The 25,659-nt window shown below is 42.2% G+C and overlaps 1 protein-coding gene across 2 annotated transcripts in view; it reads right to left on the minus strand.

Moving 5' to 3' along the window:
* SYBU (syntabulin) overlaps window positions 1–25,332 on the minus strand; it is a 39,866-nt gene extending 14,534 nt beyond the window's left edge. Inside the window, exons 1-3 of one of the 2 annotated variants that reach the window (XM_082752710.1) lie at window positions 25,166–25,332; window positions 24,708–24,915; window positions 11,954–12,151 (exon numbers count right to left, since the gene is read on the minus strand). In XM_082752710.1, coding sequence (XP_082608836.1) covers window positions 11,954–12,151; window positions 24,708–24,915; window positions 25,166–25,192 — 433 coding nt within the window. In that variant the 5' untranslated portion in view covers window positions 25,193–25,332. The remainder of the gene's footprint in view (window positions 1–11,953; window positions 12,152–24,707; window positions 24,916–25,165) is intronic. The other variant, XM_082752711.1, reaches the window with a different exon arrangement.
* Window positions 25,333–25,659: the final 327 nt, after the last annotated feature.

Genomic DNA, 25,659 nt, shown 5'->3' on the forward strand with positions numbered 1-25,659 from the left:
TCTCAGATGTGTGAAGCGCTTTCTGGGTACACCAACAAGTGGGTCAGCTTTAGAAGCGCTCAACAGCTGAAAACCTGGCTCATGTCTCACGTGGTTCCCTGTGCCTGGCTTAGGGAGACTGGGGTGCTTAGGGACATGGTTTAGTGGGTGACATTGGTGGTAGGGTGATGGTTGGACCAGATGATCTTGAAGGTCTTTTCCAACCTTAATTATTCCACAATTCTATGATTTCCATCACAGTTGTTGAACTTTCTGTGGGATATCACAGAAGCATTGCACAGAGGAACAGACCTGAGAAAATTAAGTTCTACAACCTGAAGTTTTGAGCAAAGTTGGGCAACCACTATATAGTTGCTCTTCCAGATGCTTTTATTTTATTTATGTACTTATGGTCTATTTGTTGGAATAGGGGACTGGAAATGTCCCTTTCTCCTAGGTTCTTCCTCAGCCCAGCCTAGTAACTTCCAATGAGAACCACAACATGATGCAGGCATCTAAAACATAACTTCACCACGATTTAGATATCTATGAACATAAAAGGAAGTAAAATACCAGTGCTTAAACAGGCCAAGTGTTCAAAATGCCACAGCTATCTGCAAAGACTTGCTTCGTTGTTTATGGCTGAGCTTCCACTTCTGAGCCCAGTAATCACCAACTTAGCTGATGTCTTTACACCACAGTGAAATCAAGAAGTGAGATTTGCAGGACTAAAATAAAGACATTCCCTTAGCTTTCCATGCCTACGGATAAATACAGATATACAAACACAAGGAATATATAAATATAAACAAAACTTTTAAGGGAGTAATTTACTTACCAAAAAACAAAGTTCAGAGAACACTGAAACTACTTACAAACATGGCCAAAAGAAGGAAAATCAGAAATTGCAATTTTCTGTTTGAAATGATGTTTACATTTTGAAAATGATCAGATTTCTTTCTTTTTTTAAAAGGGGTTAAAAACATTAAAGCATCTCCCCAAATATTCTACATATTTTAGATTGAATATCATCTTTGTTCAGAATGAAACAAAGGTTTTGTTTAATGTTTTGATTTGGCAGCAACACTCCAAATCAGTTATTTGCATTGTTCCACTTTGAACACAGTTAGATGTCAGACAAAAAAGAAAATAGTGGGGAGAATAAAAAAGGAAATAATCTATCATTTTTTAAGTAAACATTGCTCAGAAAACTGTTTAAATCCCAGGATCCTCATTAAAAAGGCATTAATAACCTGGAGGAATTCCAAAAAAGGTCAACAATAATGATAATAGGATTACAGGGCACTGTTTATGAAGGGAGATTAAGGAAATGCAATTTGTGTATTCAAAGATAAAAAGAAATACTGGCAACACGGTTCATCACGGGGAGGAGGAATACAGCTGGAAAACTGTAAAGAAGACAATGTCACAGCAACACAGGAGTCTGGCTGCGATGCGTGATATTTTACAAATAATGACTTGAAACAAAACCTGATGGTTAGTGGGAGTTGTGCATAGTAAAATTTAGCTGGAGTAGACTCAGAATAATTTTACTATAACTGGGGAATCAGAAAGCTATTTTAAAAGTTGACATAAATAATACAGATTGTAATTTAAAAGCAGAGCACAAAAAAAATCTACAAAGGGAAGATTCATAATGGCCTCTTTCATATGCACAGTATTTTATTCTGTGGAGGTGAGGCAGGCTGGAATCCACAGAAAACAGCCAGAAGGAGTAGAAAATTTGCTGCAGTAAATTCACAAATTGCAAATCATGTTCTATCTTGACCTCACACATAGTTTAAAATAAATACTTAGGAGCGTACAGTGTGTATAGCATCAGTTTCTCTTTTTTGGCTCATACTCTATTCTGTATTACCAGAAGAGATGGAAAACCTGTCTGAAAAAAGGTTACAGCTACTGTCATCTTCCACACCCTACTGAACTCTGACTTCTAAACCCCAGTGACTTTCTTATGTGAGTAACATTAGAAGCATGTGTCCCTCCTCTCCCCTGAGACCTGTATCTGTCAAAAGGCATTTGGAGCTAAAAGATGACCTGGCTGGCTGGCCTGCATGTCCATCAGCCCAGAGTTTTTATGGACAGAGAGCAACTTTAGGTACCAGCCTGCAGAGCATCCTAGAGAGAGAATCTCCGTTTGAAGGTGGATGTCCCAGTTTTCCTAAATCATGAGTGATACTGAGATAATTAATGGGCCAGAGAGAAAGGAGTTATGGTGTGCCTGCTGGGAACTCTGCTTCAAATACCCAATAAATACCCAGTTACTAAATTATCTGAAGTAGAACAGCTTCCCTGGGAGAAGACTCTGAATCCCCTCACCCTACCTTGCAGTCTGCTGCAAGGGCTCTCTTCTCGTATGTGCTCAAGTCCATCCTTCCAAAGATGTACACAGGGATCTAAGCTTTTCCCTTCACTTGACTACTTAACAGGGATCTCCTCCTTTTTTTTCCTGAGAAAAGACTTAACTACCTAACTGCAGAAAAATTGTGCCCAGGACCCTTAATTGTTGGCCTGTGCTGCCAGCCCAGAGCTGGGAAGATAATTATCTTTGAGAAGTGGGATTTTGGGCCTTTGCCCTTTACTTGCCGTATCTTCCTCTGCGTCTTGTCAACTTCTCCTTTGGATCCTCCACTTTCACCGCAGCATTTGGGGCTTTGGCACAACCTGAGAGTCTTCTGAACAGTGAGAGATACACATCTTGAGAGTCCACAACACAACCACTAATTGCCTTCATCTCTACTAAACAAATTCTAAATTATGTTTTAAGAAGATGGGGATCATAAAATTTATAATACAGAATTAAAAGACTGTTTTTCTAGGACACTTTAATTGGAACTTGTAGATTTTGGTTCAAAAATATGAAACGCTTTAAAGTCAAAACACTCTGTAGCTACTACTTATTCTCATTTGAAAGAACTACTTGGCTATTTGAACGTGTTTTCCACATTAATTCAAGTAAGTTTGTTTAAATTATAGTTGCAAACTAAAAATAGCTGATATGCTAATAATTATTCAACTTGTTAAGAGTCTTCTGCTCAAAAATGTACACTCTAATTATATTCTAATATTATCTATCAGACATTATAGAGCATTTTTTCACTTTAGTGCAATTTTGTTAGCCTGTGTTCTCAAAATGCTTCATTCCTGCTGGCTAATGAAATTTGCAGTGCAAGATAACATACATGATCTCCCTGTATAATGCTAAGGTCCTGAGGCAGTGGTCCTCAGAAACAGGACAAACAGCCTAAGCTTATCAGGGATGAACAGAAGAGCAAAAGGCATCTAATTAGACCTACTGACCTATGTTGAGTAGCCATTGGCTTCCAAGCACGATCTTCAGTTATAAACCTTCTTCTGCAACTATATGACTAAGACTGACTTTGCTTTCTGTTAAACAAAAAAAGAAAGAGAAAAGAGACTTCACTTGGCTTCAGTAAGGGCTAACAGCAGAGTTGTAAGAGACTTCATCTGGAATAGGAGAAACCTAAATGTCTCTAATGTAGACACCTATGGCTGAGACAGCTTAGGTCCCATTTTCAGTCCGTGCAGAGTTAGTCGTTATAATTGGTGAGCTTAAAGCACTGTTTAGCTTATTCTAAAGTAAGTACTTGTTTCTGGTCAGAAAGCCATCACTCTAAATTCACTCGTTTTATTAATTATATCTCCTTTAACACAAAATAGGACTTTTGTCAACTCGGGTAGGCAGGGATGATTACAGCCGCAACTACAGATAAATTGCAGCCCACCACCACTCCATCCAATTTGGCTCAAGGCCACGAATTCACATCTCCCTCACCTCCAAAACCACTTCTATAACCACAGGAAGGAGAGCAAATGACAGTTTAAGCTGAGAAAGCTGCTCCACTTCCTACACACAACTGGACCAGTGGAAGTCTCCGTCCCCATCTACAGCCCAGAGCGTCTACGAGTAACGAAGGGAGGCACGCACATTGACTCCTCACCTCTCCTGACTCACAAACAAATATTCAGGGATTTAAGCAAGATAGAGTAGCTCCAACAGGATCTGCCGGCTCCGCTGGATCCGCTGATCCAACTGAACTGACCGTTCAGAAATCGCCACGGCAACGATTCTGAAACACAGGGGTGGGGGGGTGATGCGATGGTGACATGGGCAGGGTGGGTGTGAGGCGATGGTGACATGGCGGTGTGACCCCAGGAGGAACTGCCGCCTGCAGCCCATGGTGTGAGGCACCAAGCCTCCCCAGGCTGAGCTCCGGGACACTGGACATGAGGCTAGCGCAGGCTTTTGAAGGCAGAGATGTGTATTTTAATCTCCTTGCAAAGTATACTCGGGTACTGCTGTATCCATGGAGACTGCGTCTTTAATAACTCCCTGTGCTAGCAGGTCAAGTAAGCAAATCTACACAGCTCCATAGCAACAGACGTGAAATTAAAGTGGATCCCATCAGTAAAATATGCAGAAGGGCTCTGTGCATACAGAATTATTAGCTGGAAACACTTTGTTTAAAGAAATCAGCGGTAGCTGCTTCGCGTAGGCCTAAGCAAGATGCTAAGAGACCAAAGAAAAGCAAAAGTAAATGAGGGAAAGGAACTGGGCCAAAACCTGCCACAACTGTTTCTGTCAGACTCTGTGTCAGCAAATGTCTCAGAAACTTTATTGTCCCAAATAAAATTATGAAACTGACATACAAAAAAAGGGAGAAGGCCGAGATTAAAATTCTACAGCAGATAAACATTTCACACTGGTAGGTCTGAATGTGAGGTTACGCTGTCTGCTCTCAGGTACAGCACAGAAGTGAGTTAATCGAAGCACATACTTATATCTGAGAAAGGCAAAATGTGCTCAGTTGCCTGCTTCATTTTATTGCCAAAGCCATGTTTTAAAAAGCAGATGAAAAGCCCTCCAGAAAAGCAAGTAATTGACCACTGTGTATCTGTTCTTTGCCAAATATTGAGCTGCTTAGAAGTCGAATGCTCATGTGAGAGCCATCCTCATCAGGTTTACGTGACTCAAGGAACCTGAGCTTTTGCTCTTCCTCTTCTCACTTGGAAGCTCTTCTGCACACTTCAGAGAATTTATGTTTTATACATGTAAATAAGCGTGGCCACATCAAGAGACTGTTTATTATTAAACCAAATACTTTATGGAGTAAGAAAAGAAACAAGTATATGAAAGATGCTCCATCATTTGGTATCAACTTACTTCACTCAGCCTGTCTTCAGAACATTTTTTTGTTCTACAACCAGTTATTTAAATTACATTGAATCAGGTGTAGATGATTTCCTGATTCAGTATTTTATGCACTTGACACCAGCCACATATTGAACTATTTGAATATTCCCAGGCATGGAAGAATGGTTCTGCTCATCTTCACTGCACAAGTAAAGTTCTGACTGACTGCGGGATGGTAGCACGGTGTACGCAGTCACAAATTCAGCCACAAATCACTGATCATATCCAGTGTTTGTGACTGAATTAAATGTTCTTTGACATCCTCTTGTTCGTACTTATTTCCCCCTTTAGAAAAAGTGCAGTACTGAAATGTGGTTATAAAATACTGGTAAATAAATCACAACAGAAAGAGATATACATTATAGTGAGGCCATCAGTCTTCTCATCACTCCCACCTTTGTGTGATCCTGCTTTTACAATGAAGTACAGCAACTTATTTTGAGGAATCAGTCAAGGCAAATTGCTACCTCCACATACAGGTTTTTTTGTCATTTTATTTTTGAAACAACCTAACAGGGTGACTTTGTCTTAGAATGTACAGTTGACCAGCAGCATTTTAGAAAGTATTTCTACATGAGAGGTGAAAGTAGATCTCAGTTACAAAGAACAATGAATCTCTCTGCATGACATAGGATCTATTCGAGTTAGCCCATTCTGTAACTTTGTTTTTGTATTCTGTACCTTTGTTCCTGAACAATGGGCACAACCGTTCTATTATTTTTCCCACTGCTTGCACAAATTTGATACAGAGAATGTGCAATAGCCACACATACACAAAATAAAATGTCGTTGGACAAATGCATCAGCAAAACATGTATTTCTAGTATTTCATCAGTCTTCCTAAGATAAAACACGGAGAAGTCCTATCATTATATTCTGCAATCAGAAATGTAAAGTGCTTCAGAATGAAGCTGATTTCCAGAAATGCCTCTAAGAAAAAATTCTTGCAGAACTCATACACCAACTAATCTGTTTTCAATGTAAAGCACATATAACATGTTGGAGTCAGACATTATTATTTCCACCTTATTACTGAAGTGAGGGAGAGAGCTGACAAAAGATTTGGAAAACCATACAGCCAGATTTCAGTAACTTTAAGCTTAATCAGACCTTTTATGTTTTGCTTTTAAAACTACCAAAGTGACTGCTTTTAGCATACAAATACACATGGAAGTAGAGCAGCAATATGGATAAACTTACCTGTTAATTTTACATTATTGGATTAGCTTGCTGTTCTTGGACAGGATGAACCCCAAGAGTAAGTTGCTGGACATTTAGTATCCTGGGAATCTAATGCTCACACATCAGACAACACAAAAAGATCAGCAGGAAGGGCATGATGCTTTAACAGCACAACTTGCATTTCCTGTCTCATCTGTTTGGGTTATTTAACTCTAACTGTAATGTTCCCAAATGCCATGGGTCATACCCCTTGTCTCCTATTTGTTAACTCTGATCAGTTCTAATGCTGATTAAAAAAGCATCTGCAAACCTACTCAGTACTCACAACCAATTTAAGGCCAATATAGCCTACTCCATCTGTCCCTTCTGAAAATCCTAATAGTCCTAAAACCTTCTGAGATTAATCTGTTCAGACCAGGACATTCTGTCTCAAGTCTCATTTACTTGTGACTTGACAAATTTACTGTGAAGAAGCAGGAAAGATCATAATGATAACATATGCTGAGTATGACGTTACTTACTATTGCTCAAAGTTAAATGATATTGTAATTGAATTTTGATTGTTAAAACTGCTTTTATGTATTCTTTCATTTCTGTGAACTCATTATAAACAGAATGGTAATACACAGATGTGGAAGGGTAGGAAAAGCACAAATTGTGCCTTGCAATGACTTAGCTAATGTTCTGGGTGATGCACTATTTAAAGGGATAAAAAAGTCTGCACAACACAGAATCGCTGGGGTTGGAAGAGACCTCTTGAGATCCAACTCTTGAAGTCCGACCCCCAGATCACACAAGTTTAGCTGGAACTGGCTGCCCAGGACTGTGTCCAGCCGAGTTTTGAATATCTCTATGGATGGACACTCCACAACATCTCTGGGCAACCTGTCTGATCAGTGTCACAGTAAAAATACTGTTTCCTTGTGCTCAGATGGAATTCTACCTTTTTTAATGTGTGCTCATTGCCTATAGTCCAACAATGGTAGGTGCTCTAAGTGGTAGAAGCCTCTGAGATTCTCCCGTTGATTTGAACAGAATGAAGTTTTAATGCCTGAATTCGAAATGACGACCTTTCTTGAAATACAATCCATTGCAGTTCAACTGCAGCATAGTCCAAAATACTGCTGTTTTAGCCAAAGCCAGTAATAGATGGCCAAATATTTTATCAGCAGTGAAAGAGAAAAGCTTTTTCTATAGTCTGCTGCTACTTGGAGTGGTTATTACTGAACCGAGCTGTGAATGACGAACAGCCAGCCTTTACAAGATTCGGAAGCTGACCCTAACTGCTGCTCACCCAGGACCCTTTTGTGCAGCTGTGCATAAATCTGTGCAGGCTCCTAAATGTACAAAAGGCACGGGTGTGGGAAAGTCTTAATATTTTATCTTAAAACCTAAAAATTTCATGTGAACCATCAGCACTTCAACGGGATCTCAGAGGCAGCTCCAACAACCATCTTAGCTCATTGAATAGACTGGATCAAGGCTGCCCATGGCACCAAAAGCAAGCAAGAGAAGATCAGAACTTTCACCAGAAACACTGAACACAGTCAGCTGATCCAATGCCATTCTCGAATTATGATGCTCATGGACACTGAAATGCAAGTAAGCACGGCTTTGTGTTACTTTAAACATAGAAGGCTTGGAAAAGCTATTGACACAACTCTTGCTCATGATTCCTTTCTTTATCCACATGTCCTTGGAAGCTTATGATGACCTTCCAGCTTGCAGGTCTAGATTTTGAATCCTTGCACTAACCAATCATATAGAAGTCAAGAGATGAAACGAGAAACACTGTCAAAGAAAACAAAATACTTCCTACTATTCCTAAAAAGATCTGAACGTGAGGTACAGGAATTCAGGATGGATCTTCACAGGGTAAGTAGAACAAGAATGTGGACATGTAGAAATGTTTATGCTGCTGTTTATTCTATTACAGAAGCTGCAGGTTTTAGCGCAGCATTACGACATCAAACTAGGTCTAGTGTTAATTAATCTTACCGTGCCCTTTTGTTGGTTCACTTTCTGCAATGCGTTTTCTTAGTATTTAGTATTGCAAAAATGAATCACATCCAAAACTGGGAAAAACTTCTAAAATCTTGAAATTAAAAGGTCCGTAACTTCCTCCTGAAGTGAATGTTATGTATCCACTTACGTGTTCCTACCTCTCCTCTCCATCCTTTCCTGGGAAAGCAGTCACAGATTTTAAGCCAAATTCACCTATAACACTGCTATGATTCAGTTTTAATGCACATTAAAAACATTACCAACTATCCCAAATGAACAACATTTTTATGATTATAAATCTTTCAGAGGTTTAGCAAGATGCAATGATAATGCATTCCAGGATTAAATACGGTTCACTATACGAACAACATAAATTATGAATGCTATCCAAACCTACTTTGTTAATACTTCAAGAGCCGAGTATGACTTAGATCCATATAACAATGTCTGAGGCTGTTAGAGAAAAGAAAGCTATGTTGTATTTCATATTCTGAAGTGTAGAAAAGAGAGATGAAGTGATACTGCTAGCGTAAAAGAAAAGCACTGAAGCTTGGGAACAGCCAAAAAAAAGTCCCAAGGGTTCATTCTCAGTGCTATCCCACTCTGACATTTCCTGAATTATCTAAATATTTGTGTGAGTGTTACTTCTGAGACTCAGCATGTTCCAAGAAGACAATCCTGGAAACAGATAAATTTTCGGCAAAATGGCAAGGCATTTTGAAGGTGCACACTGATTGATGTACTTGCTTATGGAAATGCAGCAGCAGACATCATCCATAAGATACTAGTAGACCAGATTTTTGTATCTTACGTCTGGCTCCTGCTATGTACTCATTATCACAAGGCATTTCAGATAAATACTACATAGAGATTATCTTCATAAATCAGTAAGGACTCAAGGTAGAGAGAAAGATATTATGCATGACTTTTTGCACTGTACTTTGAGGGATCTAGCTGTATATAGAACCAGGTTGTGCATGTCATGGGTATATTGCTGTTATTCTCCTCCCACAGCTTACTACTTCCCTTGTACTGCTCCCATTACTCCCTGTGTGTTTTGTTACAAGACAATGCCTTCTCTTTGCATGTGGGCTCATGCACATGAAATTCATGCACAGAACGGTTACCAGGAATGCACTGGATCCACTTGAAACTAAGAGATAGTGATGGGACCCACTTCCTGCTCAGAGGATTTTGATGGACCCCAAGAATGACAGGCCTGAATTCCAGAGATCAGTTACCAAACTTCAAGATCGATCAGTGCAAAGGTACTGATGCCTACTGAATAGTTTACCTACAAGAACAGCCAAATTAAGAGGAAGCTACAAAGATGACAAGTTATGAGCTTCAAGTGAATGGATGAGGACATCAGTATATCCGTCTGTGCCCAAAGGAGCACTAAAGACAGATCCACAAGCAGTAAACTAACCAAGCAAGTTGTTTTTGACTCCTCTTTGCTATTTTTTTAACCATAGGCATATTAAAATTCTAAACAGATCGCTTTTGTTTCACCCTTTCAGTCTTTTAGACATTTGTACAACCTTACTGATTCTTCCACTCTTTTTCAAAAAAATTATCTAAGTCTGTTCAGGAAGTTAAAAACAACAACAACTTAGTGATGATGGTGGTAAGAGAGGCAAGCATGACTACATGTGCAGAAAAGAACAACCAAAGCTGGTGAAGGGACTAGAAAACAAGACTTAGGAGGAGAGGCGGAGGGAACTGGGGATGTTCAGTCTGAAGAGGAGGCTGAGGGCAGACCTCATTGCTCTCTGTAACTACCTCAAGGGAGGTTGCAGCTAGGACGGCATCAGTTTCTTTCCTTAGGTAACAAGTGACAGGATACAAGGAAATAGTCCCACATTATGCCAGAGAAGGTTTAGATCAGACATTAGGAAGAATTTCTTCCTGTTGAGGGCGGTCAAGCACTGGAATGGGCTGCCCAGAGAAGTGGTGGAGTCCCCACTGCTGGAGGTATTTAAGAGACACATGACACTAAGGGACATGCTTTAGTGATGGGACTCACTAGGTCAGTTTGATGGTTGGACTTGGTGATCTTCAACGTCTTTTCCAACCTAGATGAATCTATGATAAGCCTAGTATTTGAAACAGGAACGGTCTAAAAAGAGTATTTTTCAAAATATCTAAACTAAGTCAGTTCAGAGATTTCAAATAGTACCATCAAGCAAAACAAAGCTGACTTCTGACTATTAACGGAAAGGCTATTAACTCGCTATTACAGTTTAAGTGTAATAATTGAAAATAATTAAGTAATTTACTGAAACAAGTGGATAACTCTTTTCCATGTGTATAGGACTCCTCAGTAGAATAAATTTTCAGAATTCTTCCGCATTTTCTCAAGCTGCATCTGTATTCACATATAAAATGGATGTGACAGCCATGGCTGCAGATTTGACTGACATATATAATATTCACCACATTCTACTTGCATTAAGTTCCTTTATTTTAGTGGAAAAGAAACCTTGAAGAAATATAATCTACCATCATAGGAGACCAAGAACACACAAGTAATACGGGTGCTACGAAATGCTTTGAAGAACTTTGCAAGGATAGTGATAAATCAGATTTAATCACCCCTCTCAATGATTAAGCCAGCGAAGAGTTTTTGCAACAGATTCTCTACTGTTTCTAATTGCAGAAAAATGGTGCTAGAAGATGTGAATGACTCCTCCTGAAAGTGTCTAAATTGCTTCCAGAGGTAAAATAACTCTGGAAACAATACAGCCATGAGGTACCTGAGCTCATAAACCATGTCAGTTCTGTAGCTGGTTCTTCACAGGGTCAAAACACCCTCTCTGTCTCCATGATTAATTAAATAACAGTTCAAATATCTTGGCCATTTGTAATCCAGAGCTGCTTGTACATGAATCACAAAAATATTTTATATCCACTCGTTAAAGTTACAGCCGTCTGTGACACACCAGGATATTTAGTCTTGGATGTGTGACAAGCAGGTGCTGATGTAATTGGTGGTCTAAGGTAGCCCATTAGCTTGAGGCAATGGGAGACACACTCTTGACTCAGACAATACACTACAGAGCTGCATCTGCATAACCCCCACATATATACTGCCCATTATCCTGCCTCAATTTGACATGTTGTATCCCGAGAGTTATCACAGCCTCATGGCATGAACTTCAGGCAAGGTCTAGCCATCAATCTACCAACATTAGAAGACTAAAATTCTTTGTTTCAACAGAAAGAGTAATTTATCTTTGGCCAGTGAAATATGAGTACAATTACCATGGAACAGGATAAAATCCATTTCAGTTGTTATTTGACATCATCATCCACCCTCATAAAAGAAAGTGAAGACATCAATTATTTTTATTTCCATGAAGAAGCTAATACCCACAGTATTTTCAAATCTTGCAGGTGGTTCCATAAGAAAGAACCCAATTATCTTTTTTATTTACTATCAGCAATAGTTGGATCACAGGCAGCACAATACAAAGCATCTGGACACCTGTAGATGTACTATTCAATTAGAGAGTGTAATTAGAGAAGTGAAAGGAACTATGCTATACTCACCAGGCTTTACAAGGTTTGTCTTTGTTTCCTTCTTACATCGAGCCAGCTGTGTGTTTCCTTCACTCATTGTCCCTGCATTGAATTTCTTCCTGGAGAAGTCTCCATCACTACCAGTGCAAAAACTGATTGGACTGTGTCCAGCATCAGAAGGAGTCTTAACTGGAGATACTGACTGGCTACTAGGACAGCCAGTGTCATCTAAAGAGAAAAGGAGAAACAACAAAATTTCTAACAAGTACAGGAAGTTGGCAAAATGAAAAAAAAAAAAAAAAAAAAAAAAGCTACAGCTATTTACAGTCTTGTTATATCTAACCTTGGCACTGAAACCTGCTGAGAAGCTATTATTTTCTCCCATTTGTTTAAAAGGTTTGGATACCTTATGGTGGTCTGAAATGGTGCTTGTTTCACCAAGCCTGATAAAATCAGGGGCTGCACAATAAAAATTAGTATCTATAATAAATTGTTTTTACTCGGTGATGATATGGAATACTGAGACATGAACATTAAGAAATGTCCATAAGACATGAGAAAGGTTTGTACCACTACATGCACACTGGATGACAAGCAAGCACGGGCTACACATGTTCCTTCGAGGTATGTTCCTATCTGAACAAGAGAAAGATCTACTGATAGAACTATGGGTCCACACAACTACAACTATCTGTCTGTATGTACAAAGTCAAGGTTTTCATTTAACTGGAATTAATAAATGTTTCTTTTTTTTTTTTTTTTTTTTTTAATTTCTTTTAAAGTGAGCGTGATGACCGTGCTCCTTCATTCTTAACGAGTGGATGTGTGTTGCTACCTCTTTCTGAAAAGGGTGCATTACACACAGACTGCTTTTGTTTAAAGCAGAATTCTTCTGAGGGAACACCCATGCTGGGAACACCAGCAATCACTGTTTGGAACAGAGCAGCTTTTCTGATCTCCAGAAATACAAACACTGCAGCTCTTAACAATGAAATGCAAAGTAAAATGTCAGAGTCGAGATGAAACCAACACATCAACCCCCACCCCCTGGCCTTCACCTAAATCCCTCTTGAATAATCACCTCTCTTGTAAAAGTCACGGTGGTTTTAGAGACAGACAACAAAAACAAACACGCTACCCTGACACTGGGAAGCCATGAATATTCACTCTCCTGGAGCAATGTAATTGTTTGTTCTTTCCCAGGACAAAATGAAAGCTGCCATCTTACTAATGCAATTGCACGCAGTTCCCAGTGCATTACCTTTGTCTAACAAGAAACTCAAAGAAGTACCTGCGATTTGCATGACCATATTGCACCTACCACTTCCATCCTGTTCCTAATTTAGGTCAAGCCTGATCTTGCAACGAGCTTTGCATGGGTAGCCTGCTTAGTCAGCCCATGACTGTAAGTTTATCAGGTAAAAAAAAAAGTTTAACCCCCTTCAGCCCCCTTCCTAGCAAAGAGAAGCTTTTCCTACCATTAACTATTGCTCCCTCAGTACAGTAAAACATCTGCAACCTTCCATGTGAAAGCGTTTCCATGGTGTCTGACCTCTCTACCTTCACCTGCTGAAAAGTTCTGCCCCCCTTCTCTCCACGTTGTGCCCCCAGCGCCAAGCAGATTACCCAGAAGTGCTGCCTGTCCAGTGCCTGTAACACGAAGCAACACAGAAGAACAGCCAGCACTTGGAGGTGTTGCTGCCCACACCCATGCAACCTGCCACAAAAGATGCCAGCCACAGGAGGAGCCAAGCCCATTCTGAGAATGAGCTCCCCAGGCACAAAGGTGAGTAACGGTGCGAACACCTCATCCTGCTTAATTGTACTTCATTCCTCCAGCTCAGTTAAGCCTGCAAGCAGCTCCTTTTGGCATCTTGCTACTGACATCTGTGGTTCAGAGCCAGGCCCTAGAGAAATAATGGCAAAGAGAAGACTCAAGGAAGGTTTCCTGCCCACCCATTTCAGCCCACGCTGACACTGACTGAAGCAGTGCTGTCCAATGCACGGCCCATGTTTACTTCTCATCCTTTCCATTCATATCAACACCACGATATAACTCAACACATAGAAGACAGAAAGCAGTTTCCTCTCAGGTCCGTGCCCCTTTCCTTTTCACAAGGGTTCAGAGTCTCTTCTGCAGGCCATACGACTGCTATCTGCAGGGGAGTGAATCAGCGGGGCCGTGAGCTTTTGAACTGTATTTAAGCAGTTCCTTTAGCTACGCCCAAAGTGTCTTCTCTTCAGCAGCATACAAATATTTATAATCAAACATATTTATGATAAAGTGCATGTTCGCAGAGTTTATTTTTCCTTACAGCCTTAAGAAGCACGTAGATGCTTCTCTTTGTAGCATTATTTTCCTAAGATTGTGTTTAAAAAACAAAAGACTGAGAAAGAAACTAGTTACATCAGCCACCAAAAAAAAATCACTGCAATTACTGAGCAGATTCTGCAGGCCTTATGGATGTGTTTTATATGGGAGACCTCATGTACATATGACACCCGGAGATATAAAGATCCCACCTGAAGAACCTCAGAACTGATAAAACCTCAAAACAATGAAAACCTAAGCTGCAGCATTAAGAATTGCAGCATTAGAAGACAAATATGTAAAACCATCTCTGAGATAAGACAATAGGGTGGCTAAAGAAAGCGTACAAAAATAAATATTTTAATTGCAAGCCTCCCTACCACTGCTGCTGCTATCACACTGGTTGCATTGAGCAGACAATGCCAGATGCCATCTCCTCATTTTATGCTTACGGACTACAGTTTTTGTTGCAGCAGGGCACTTATTAAAGGAACAAATGGCATGAAGAACAATAGGTCTTCTCTACTTGTACTGCTGGCGACCTTTAGCCACACTGATAACCAGGTGAGCGTTCCCACTCCAACTGAAGGAAATTAATGATTTTATTGTACTCTGTTTTCCCTGACAGTTTGGTATTTTTAATGTAATGTGTAACTTCTACTCCTTCTACAGAAATACAAACACAGAATTAGCCAGAAACATGAACAAAATTATAATATTTCCTTTTTTTTTTTCCATGCTGCTGACAAACATTTTTCTGTGTCAGCTTTTTGCAGTGCTTTTTAAAGAATCAAAACATTTACTATCACGGGAAGGAAAAGCTGCCTGTGAAACACGGGAGCTCACCACCAAAGGCCGGGTTGCAGAGGCTGTGCTACACCTCCCCACCAGCCTGCACCTCGTCATTCTGCTACAAGGAAAAGTCCTTGGGGTGCCACCCAGCTCCTCAGTGCAGGGCAAACCGCCTGCACTTACCTTTGTTTCTTCCTGCTAGTGAAGCCTTAAGGAGCTATTTATTTATATTCAGCCACCCTCTGTCCCACACAGCCTGCCCTGCCCACTGCCACAGCGCACACCCCTTCTTCCCCAAGAGGAAGGATGCAGTGGAGGTCCTGGGGAACCAAGACTTTCCCCATACCTCTAGGCTCCTCCGAAAACCCTGTTGACAGCTCAGAGGGGAGGAGGTGAAAACCCCAACCTGCCAAGCAACACGCCGAGATCAGGAACCTGTTTCCAAATCTGGGTATGGGGAAACAGGAGCGGACGAGCACACAGTGGAGCTTACCCTCTACTGAAGGCAGGGTGGGAACACAGTTTTCAGCAACATCAGCAAAAGATCCAGTCTGATAACTTGTATTGCCCCAGAAAGGATTTCAGGTTCAGCTCTCAGGACCATACATACATTTGATTTCCTTTCTCAGGCATGAGTACTGGGGTCAGCAGAGAGAAAGCTGGCGAAATCTGCTGTGAAAGTCAATACCAGTAATCCTGCCTGTGTTATTTACTTGATAGACAGAAGGAAAACGCATAAATAACACATGACTTGCACTGCTTTCCTAGCGATACTCATGGTGTCTTTTTTTTTTTTTTCACAGCGGCCTCCCAAGAGCGTTCTGGAAGTAGCTTTTCCCTTTGACCATCAGCTGGATTTCATCACTGAAGCAGTGTCTAACCCCTCTCCCAGATCAGATGCACTCGCCAAGTTTCGAAGCCAAACATGGGATAGTGCCTCCTCACACAAACATGGGGGAAGTTACTCAGCGTGCTCTGACATTTGCATGCACTGACTAACTTTCAAATATTAAAGTCAGAGTATAAACAAGAGTGTTACTGGCAATAATACTCTAACAATTGACAAAAAAATTGTTCTCACAGACTTTAGCACCATGCATTATATTTTTCTCTGATCTGTTAGGCACAGAGGATATACGATTTCCATTGCAATGTGCTTTAGAGCCTTTAGAAAAATAATGCCTTTTCCTAAGATGTTCAAGAAATATGTGGCAACAATACACAACCTCCTTATTTAATCCTTCCAGCTAATTAATTCACTTTTTCTGTGGAACCCCTCACTTCACTCCTAGCTGTCAGATCTAGTTGTGTGCTTTTACAAGTTTATGCTGTCTGACCCCTACCGGACCTCTTTGCTCCTGTTCATGTGTGCATCTTCTCTTTAGGTTCCCTCGATCGATGTTCACACTCTCCCCATTCTGCATTTCCACCAAGCACTGTGCATTTCAGAATTAAACACAAGACTCTAATGAACTTTTACCAGTGCACTGAGGCACAACCTGTACCCTGCCTTTCACCTGACAGTTTCCTTTCTGCCCATCCGGGGCTCTGTAGGTCCTTGGAGCCGTGGCTCTGCGAACACGCTGTGCTGTGAGCTGGTCAGTGCCAATGAGCCACCGAGGCTATTTCAGAATTGTTCAGGATAACCTCCCATTCTGACGGCCTGCCCTGAATTTTTTAACCCCCTAAGGGTTGTTTTGCTCTTCTCATGGGTCTTGTAACACAGGAGTATTTTATACAGTGATGAAAGTTGCTGGTAGACACTAAAGAATATATCACTGAGGTTTAGTCATCTGCTGCTAACAATTTGTCACCTGCAAACCAGGGCAGATTTTTACAATATCACAGACTTGAAAAAAGTATTGAATAACTTCCCTGGTCGTAGAACCCTACAAATGTTAGTTTTGGTCCTTCTGATCAATCCTAAATTCATTTTACATTTTTAAGATTTACTGGATTAAATCTATATTTAATAACATTAATTTTAATATCATGTGCTTCTAAGGCAGATGTCTTACCAGAAATCAAGCATACTAAAGCAGAAGAGAAGAGCAACCAAAGCTATAGGCCTGTTCAAAAAAAGAGAGGAGGTTTATCTGACAAGGCCTACTTACATGAAATCCTGCTAAGCAAATTAATTCCACATCTAATCTTTCTGGCTCTGCAGACAAACTTGAATGAACTGTGCTGCACTTCGCCCGTGTGTGAAGGCAGGCTAACAGCTCCAGCACCCCCTCAGGTAACCTGGCGAGGTTGTGCCAACTCCCGTCCTTGGAAGTTTTCAAGGTTCTGATACTTAACGCTGTGGCTGGTGTGATGTAGTGCTGGCAACAGCCCTGCCTTGGAGAAGAGGTTGGGCTAAATGATCCTGGACAAACTACATGCTCAGGATCATACTTCTCCTTGACATTTTGTGTATATTCCACAGCTGGGAACCTTTTTTTTTTTTTCCCAGTCCATCTTTCAAGCTGTTTTAATGTTCTAGTTGCAAAACCTAACCCAGCAGTGAAGTAGGTAAAATCAAGACCAAACACCTCCAACTCCTCTTCGCTGTTGCTTATGTTCCTATCACCAGCATACAGACAACCATGACGTCTGCTCTTTGCCAGTCACTTTGTGCTTGCATCCACCACACCCAGAGGCACACAAACTGCCCACTGCCTTCAGCAAGAGGCTCCCTCTGCTTGCTCACCACGTGGCACAAATGCTAACAGGCTCACATTCTGCAGGAGATGGGAGACCAAGGTGAAAGAAGATGGACCTAGAGCTCCTAAAGCTTGGGCATCTTTTACCATGTAGTATTTTCCATAAACATGTCCCTAAAGATATCAGCTCTTGACATTTGACTGACAATAGCTGTTATACTCATGCAGCAAATTTTAATTGACTATGGCAGCAAACGATGCCTTTGCTAATCTTCATTATATTTGAACATTTCTCTAATAAGCAGGACTGACGTGAGTTCTGGGAAACCACCTGAAAAGAGGACTTTGTCATTACATTTATAGCACAGCTAATGGCATCGGTATTAGAGAACAAAAGCATCGATGCCTACTAGTAAAAATATCAATAAAAATAGCACTGTTACTAGAACACTGTGGTCAGCAATAGCACAGCGCCTGGGGCTTTGGTATCACATCACAGAAAACATTTGGACAAGGTGTTTAACATGATAAAGGACTGGAAATTTTTAAGAAAAATTTTAAAGATGAGGAAAGCAAAGAACCTGAAAAAGAGAGAAAAAAGAGTCTTGGCAGTCTGGTAGTTTTTTTAAGCAGTTTCGTAGACCTCAATAACCTTTTGTGAGGCCAATAGTTGGAACCACTGCTGGGAGCCTTGACTGCACCAAATGTAAGTAACATTGCCCATTTCACATGAACATCATGTGCAACATGTACAGATGGGTTTGTGTGTGTGTTTATTTCCACTATGCAGCAAAGGAAGAAACAACAAACATTCTATCCAGTTTTGAAGGGACTGATTTTGGAAAGAAAAGTATTAAACAGACCACACAGAAATTTGTAACTGTTCCTCAGACAGCATGAAATGTTAAACTCCTTCCTTCTCACATAGCTCTGTCTCCTCCGTGGCTGGCAGCTCATGAATGTGCCCCTTGCAGCTTCAACATCACCTCATACAGTTGCACTGTTTACCTTCTGGTGGTGCCTGGAAGCCACATATATTGTTATTGTATATATACTTTACATATTTTTTATTTATTTTTTTAACTGATACCAAACTCAGACTGGCATCTAGCATCACTCCAGGACCCACTGACATGTCAGAACACTGCTGCAAGATTTCAAGGACATATACTAACCCTATAAATGCACGGTTAGAATGCATTAAGTAGAATTTCTTTTGAAGTATCAAGACTCCTTTAATAAAGAAGAAATCAAAGATGTGTGATTTGATATAAGTTTCATTTCTGCTTCAAGTTGTGGTGTTCTTCAATATGCATGGCACCACTCAACTCAATACAAAATTGTGTGAAAACTATGTTAAAGGAAAAAGATTAGATTATGTACTGGTGGTGAAGAAAACATACTATATAGCTTAGAATTAAGTCAATATAGTCATCATAGTACACAGCACACTGTGACAAATGGTACCAGAAAGGGTGCAGCACAAAGTGTTCTCAGGACACAATCCAAAATGTCCCAGGGACAATGGGGACGCTTCTGCTGACTTCGGGAGGCTCTCGGTCTGGATTTAATGGCTCACAGTGCTGACAGATACATCAAAAGGTGACAACAAACATTCAAAAGGTCAAATATTTTGGCTTCCAGATGTTGTTGTGTGGCACAGACACAAAAGGATAGTTCCTTAGTAAGAGGGAATAAACAGGGAAGTTGAAAGGGGCGAAAGGAAAAGCCAAAAATGGAGGAACAGGCAGGCTTTGCTTTTAGTACCTAGACACTTTTCTCACTTCCATGTTTGGAACCCATTTCTGCTGCACAGAAACAGAAATGGTGGCTAACAATACGAAGCAATAATAAATTATTGCACGTACGTTGGCCCAGCGGGAAAATCTCCAGGGAAACAGCAGTGAGAAAAGGAGGCATGTCACCAGCACTGCCCTTATGCAGAGGCCATGCGTGCATTTTTAAAAGTGGATTTTGTTTTGATGGTTTTTGGAAAATTAATATCACAGTGATTGCTACACTGCCTTACAGAGTGCTGCAATCAAAATCCCTGGAGAACAGCTCTGCTTCAGAAGTTTGAAAAAATGGCAAAAGCACTGTGCAAAAGTGTAGCACAAAGGACTGCAGAAAAGAGGAGCCAGCTTTCAGTATCAGACATTTGAGCACTTCTAAGTGTTCTCTTCAATTCAGGAACACCAAGTAAAAAGAACACAAAACAAATAAACAAGCCAATAAGGAATTATTTAAACAGAATATTTCTTCATGTAACAAGAAACAAAAAGAATGGGACAGTTCACTGTTTCCATAGTAATACATAAATACATATATCCATTCAGATATACATAAATAACAGGGGTAATTATTTATATATACACACATACATGTATATATATCAATAGTACGGTAACTATTTAAGTAATTTATCCCAGTGCTGTATATGCCTTAATCTATTGACTTGTTAAAATACTGCAAATGTATTTTCCTCTATCTTTCTATTCAGAAATCTATATTTAAATACACCTCCAGGTGTATTGCAGCCTCCAGGGCTGGTTTATGGTACACCCTACTCCAGTGCTCTAGCAAAGGAGTGATTTAGTAGAGTCACAGGAGGTACACAGGTGTTTGTCCAGCAACACAGGTTCAGTGCACTTGTACAAATGCCCAGCTCCCCTGCCATGTGGCTAGCAACATGGGTAGTGCATCCACACTGATTTTAATAAGCCTGTTGGCTTAAGCTACACGCTTTTTCTGACATATGCACCGTGAACTCAGTCTCAGCATCCCTCAACAGTTGGGCCCACTGGCAAATAAACTCCAAGTTCAAGTGGACATGTGTATGAGCCGCTAAGCAGGGTACACAATGCTGGCACATCACCTGAACATGCCTATCACACTACAAACTTGAGCAATATATATATATTTTTTAAGATCTTTATACCAGAAAAAAAAAATGAAATAAACACTGAACCCGGATCTTGAAATTTGAAAGGAAAAGAAAAAAAGGGAAAAAAAAAAGGAACCTTAAACTCCAAATTCCAATTTTTGAAAGCTCTGGTGGAGTGAATCATAATCACTCATACACAGTAACCCTATTTTTTCAATGGCCTGCAGCACTACATAGTCTAACTACTGAGATGATCTGCAGGTAAGCCTAAGAAAGGAGGAAGGGTTTGCTACTGGAAGAGCACAGCTCCTCTGGCTCATGAAGTCTTTTCTGGACTGATTATTAAATATGCAAGTGCTTCTTGCAAAGCTGTATCTGAGTTAACGAAGTACTGCTGCATTATCTGCAGAAACTCAGCCAGCTGGCTTCTGGGAACAGGCTGAAGGGGAGGCTGAGCATCGTTAAAAAGGTCGCCTCTAAGAACTCTTTTGAATAAGAAATTCAAAATCTAAGCTATTCAGAGGCAGAAACTAGAAAAAAAGAAAAGCCCAAACTAACTTTCTTTTAGAACTGAAAGCTAAGCAGGCTATCATTGAGCTTAGCACTTCCAGGCTGCCTTCAGTCCAACCAACAGGCGGCTCGCTTGGTATCAAAAGGATGTGTACACAAAAATCAAGGATAACACCCCACCCTCAGTATCCTATTTCTTGTAAGGCAAACAGTGCAACGGCAAGTACCAAAGGGAGCCTCATTCCATCTCAGAGCAGCTGCTAGGCCAGGGACCTCTGAGTGAATTGTGTGTTTGTGATGTTTAAAAACACACTCTCCTCCGACTGACAAGGTAAGGGTGCACAGCAGCTCCAAAGCCAGAAGTTATGAGGAAAACATGCATGACATGGGGAAATACTCAGTAGCAGTTGAGCCAGATGAAGCTGCTGGGAGAATGTTTTCTCATCACTTAACATGCGCGCTCTGTGGCTGACGGCCAAGCCAGAGGAGAGCAGAGGTTGAAGGAAGAGAAACGCTCCAGTATCAGATGACAAACAGGACCCCAGATGCGCTAAGATTTTAAAGATGGATTGCACTCAGTGAGTAACGATGCAGGGACTCAGTTTGCACACAAAATGTTCAGAGAGCATCCAGTGCCATTTGGTATAAACAAGGAATACTGAAAATATATTTCATTGGGAATATCAGAGGCAAAATGGATTAACGGTCTTACCATGGTTCATGCAGTCTTACAAAGCAAAACTGACACAAAGTCAGTTGTAAAAACCTGACCAACACAAACAACCAAGTCTCTGATCTGGTCATATAAGACTAAGAGGGAGCTGATCATGCAAATTTAAAACTTATCTCAGCCAGAACTAACAAATTGTTCATAAGATATTAAGCAGAAAAAAATGAAGTATCTTTTGCCTATTGCTGAGTGGTACTTTTTGCTGTTTCCACTATACTCGCAAAATCATGACAATTCCCAAAAGTTCTCAACCCTTTTATTTTCCTGTCCTTTGCCTACCTAAAACATCATTATTGGTAACTACAAGACTGCTCTCATTTAGAAAGAACTCCAAGCCTTCTTTTATAGACTGGGACCAATGTAAGCACACCAGGAAAATGGACAATGCCAGAAGCTCTAGGGAATCAAGCAGGAAATACATATTCATGCGGACTGAGGATGAAAAATCAGTTCTACTGGGGAAAAAAGAAGTCAACTTATCATAACCATTTAGTGTCAATAATAAGGGAAGAAAGGTAGATAGCAACTTCTCAAGAGAAGAGGAAAGAGGTAAGGAATTATACACTACCTGCTGCTTATCATGAAACTTCTGGCATTCAATGCTCACTACAGAATTTATAAAAAAGGCATTTATCCAAATGCTCCTGAACTTCACATACACATGCTAACATTCGACACATTATTCATCTGCTCACCCTTCCTGCTCCAGAAACATTACCTGACAATTTCATTGCAGCACTTGCTGCATGTCACTTTTGAGTAAGATGAAGATGCTGGCTGGAGGTTGCAGCCTCTCCACTCACCTCTCCACACAGCTCTTCTCCATCCCCTCCCCAGGAACAGGAACCAGCAGCCATCTGCTGCTGCTGCCGGGGAATTTCAATCTAAATTAGCTGTATGATTATAAGGAAGGATCATAAGTGAAGGACAGCAAAGAGACATCAGAGAATGAGGAAATTAAGTAAATGACTTATTATACCTGCATCACGGTAAAAAAAAAAAAAAAAAAAAAGCCACCAAATGCATTAACAACAAAAACATGTCCTGTGATGGAAGACAGTGATCTGATCATGACTGATCCTCAGCTCAGTAAGTTTTAAAGAATCGCAGCAGTCAAACTGAGTGGCATGTAACTGGGTGCTGCAGGTAGCTTGAGAGCACAAAGCTCTTAGCATAGGAAAAAAAATAATACCAAACTAAACCAATGAAGTATCCACTGAAAAAGGAAAGATGAATTACAGAGAGATAAAAATGTGACCAGCTGTACTTAAGAGGAAGGCTAAGAGAATGGCATAGCATTCGAACACCTCCACGAACACTGCCAATCCATGAGATCTGGTACACCCAAGGTAAATACAGAGCTGCTGTGGGGACTCAAGAAATTGAGCCTACATAGCCTTGTGGGAAAGCAAGGATATTGCTTTGGCAGCACTACCTTGAGTGGATTTGAACATGATGCAAACCCAAAGGATATCAGAAAAAAAAAAAGAACATCAAAATGTCAGCAACCAAGATGAAAGCCTCGTTAACGCACAGGAAAAAGATCAGCCACTTGGAAGAGATCATAAAAATAATATATTTCTAGAAAGCTTCTAATAATTTCACATCTTAATTTCTTAGGAGGGAACAAGCAAACTCACACAGGTGAGGTGGAGGGATCCACAAGGCGTGGGAAAAATTCTTTAGCGGTCTCCTGACCCAAGTAGCTGTTTGTTTAACAATCTGCATTGTTCAGTAAACAATTACCAAACAGACCACTCTGCTGAGCCTGAATTGCAAAATCTATCCAAGCTGAGAAGGAATTATTGGAATCAGACACAGATATTGTGTTTCACATCTAGGAAAATTCACTGTACGCAGTGTTAGAGGTACTGCTTTTTGTTAGAAGAAGTAAATGTGAAGATAATGATAAATGGGAGTATTTCTGATCATCCTCAGGAAAACCTCTGGTAACTTCAACACTTTATTCATTAAGAAAGGGAAAATTCAGAAACTTGCTCTGAAATTAAGCATTAAAAAGTGTCTGTTATAATTTGGGAGTTTTAGCTAGATGGAGAATATTATACTTTCCAAACTACCAACAATTAAAAACTAATTTTCAGTCACCAAAATATCTCTGGACCTACCACATGCATCCAGTACCCGAGGACTTCATGATCTGACCCTCCAAGCCATTATCCACGTGCATAACCTCACACAGGGTGAAGCGTTTCACTGAGCTGAAAGATTACTCACGGCTAGTAAGCATCTGAGTCACTCCCTGCTGGATGAGGGACTTCAATTGTGCTCAACTCCACACATGACAAATGTGGAACATCAAACAGTCCCTGCCATACAGGGATTTTGAAGAGCAAATGACACTCATTTGGGACAGCAAATGACACTTTTGTGGTGTACAGCCAGGGAGCCCTAGCTTCCTCCTGATACATCACCCGGCCACTGCCCCCTGCTCAGAGGGGGCACCGTGCCCAGCTCACGGCTGGCTGCACGCTGGCCAGGAGCAACCTGAATGATCCCAATCCTCCAAGTTAACTTCCAGATGGAAACCTCGCCGACACACCGTGTCCACGCTGGGAGCTCGGCGTCCCAAAACACGCCGAGTTACGGCATCTGACCCACGCCTGATACCTTTACCAGCAGCAGCCCCATCTCACAGGCGGAGGCTCTCTGGTTTATGGGCTTTTCAGGATTCCTCAGCCAGCCGCTGCAGGTTTTAAGGCAAATCTTCCTCTTTAGGCAACCACCCTGCGGCAGCAGACCCACTGGCAGTGGACAACAGAGCCCTCAGACCCCGGGTGGGCTACACCTGGTGCCTCTGCGGGCACTTCGCGTACTCGAGGCACAGCCACCGGGTTTCTGCAGGGAATGGGGGGGCGGCGGCTCCCCCCTACCAGCAGCGGGAGCCCCGGTACCTGAGCAGAAGCTGTTGCTGCTGACGGTCCTGGCGGAGCCTCCGGAGGAGCTGGGCGGGTTGAACTCCCGGCTCTCCTCCTCCGAGAAGGGCGACTCGGAGGCGGGGGACACCTTCTGGTGCTGGTGCTGCTGCTGGTACTGCGGCCGGAGGACGAGGCGGGGGATGCGGCTGCGGGACGCCTCCTTCTCGGGCTGCGCCTTCTGCTCCTTTCTCGGCAAGGAAGAGCCCCCCCCGGCCGTCAGGGCCCTCCGCCGCCCGCGGAGGCGGGCAGCCAGCGGCCTCCGCCCCCGGGGGTGGGGGGAGCCCGGCGGGAGCAGCCCGGCGGGGGCAGCCCGGCTCCCCCCCGGCAAGGACCGCGGCGCCCCCTGCCCCTCAGCCCCGTTACCCCCCCCCTCCACCTTCTCCTTCACCCCCTTCCCCTCCCCGTGCCCCAGCCCCGTCCCGCCCGGCTCTCACCTTGCCGCTCTCCCGCAGGGGCCCCATGGCGCCTTCAGTCACCGCGCAGCCGGGGAAAGGCACCTGGCATGGGCGAGAGGGACGCGCTCAGCCGCCGCCGCCTCCGCCTCCGCTCCTCCCGCGGCCGCTGCTGCGCTGCGGGTGGCGGAGCCCGGCCCGGCCCCGCCGCTCCCCGCCCCGACACGTGGTGCCACCGCCGCACAGGGGGGCTGAGGACGGCGGGTCCGGGCTCGGGGAAGACCCGAGGCCGCCGCCGAGCCCCCCGAGCACCCGCGGCAGGTGTGGGGCTGGAGACGGGGACTGCCCCTCGGGGCGGCTGCGCTGGGTGGCCGCGGGCCGTGGGGAGGCGCTGAGGCGGCGGGGCAGGTGGCTGCTGTGTGAGGGTGTTGCCTCCGTGCCTGGCAGCAGGGCAGCGGTTGAGCCTGCTGCCCCTCGGTGTGCAGGTGTGAACTCCATGCATCTGCTCCCCAAAAAGTGCTGGGAATGGATGCAAG

The sequence above is a fragment of the Aythya marila genome (assembly GCF_965140915.1).
Source record: "Aythya marila genome assembly, chromosome: 2".
Classification (NCBI taxonomy): Eukaryota; Metazoa; Chordata; class Aves; order Anseriformes; family Anatidae; genus Aythya; species Aythya marila.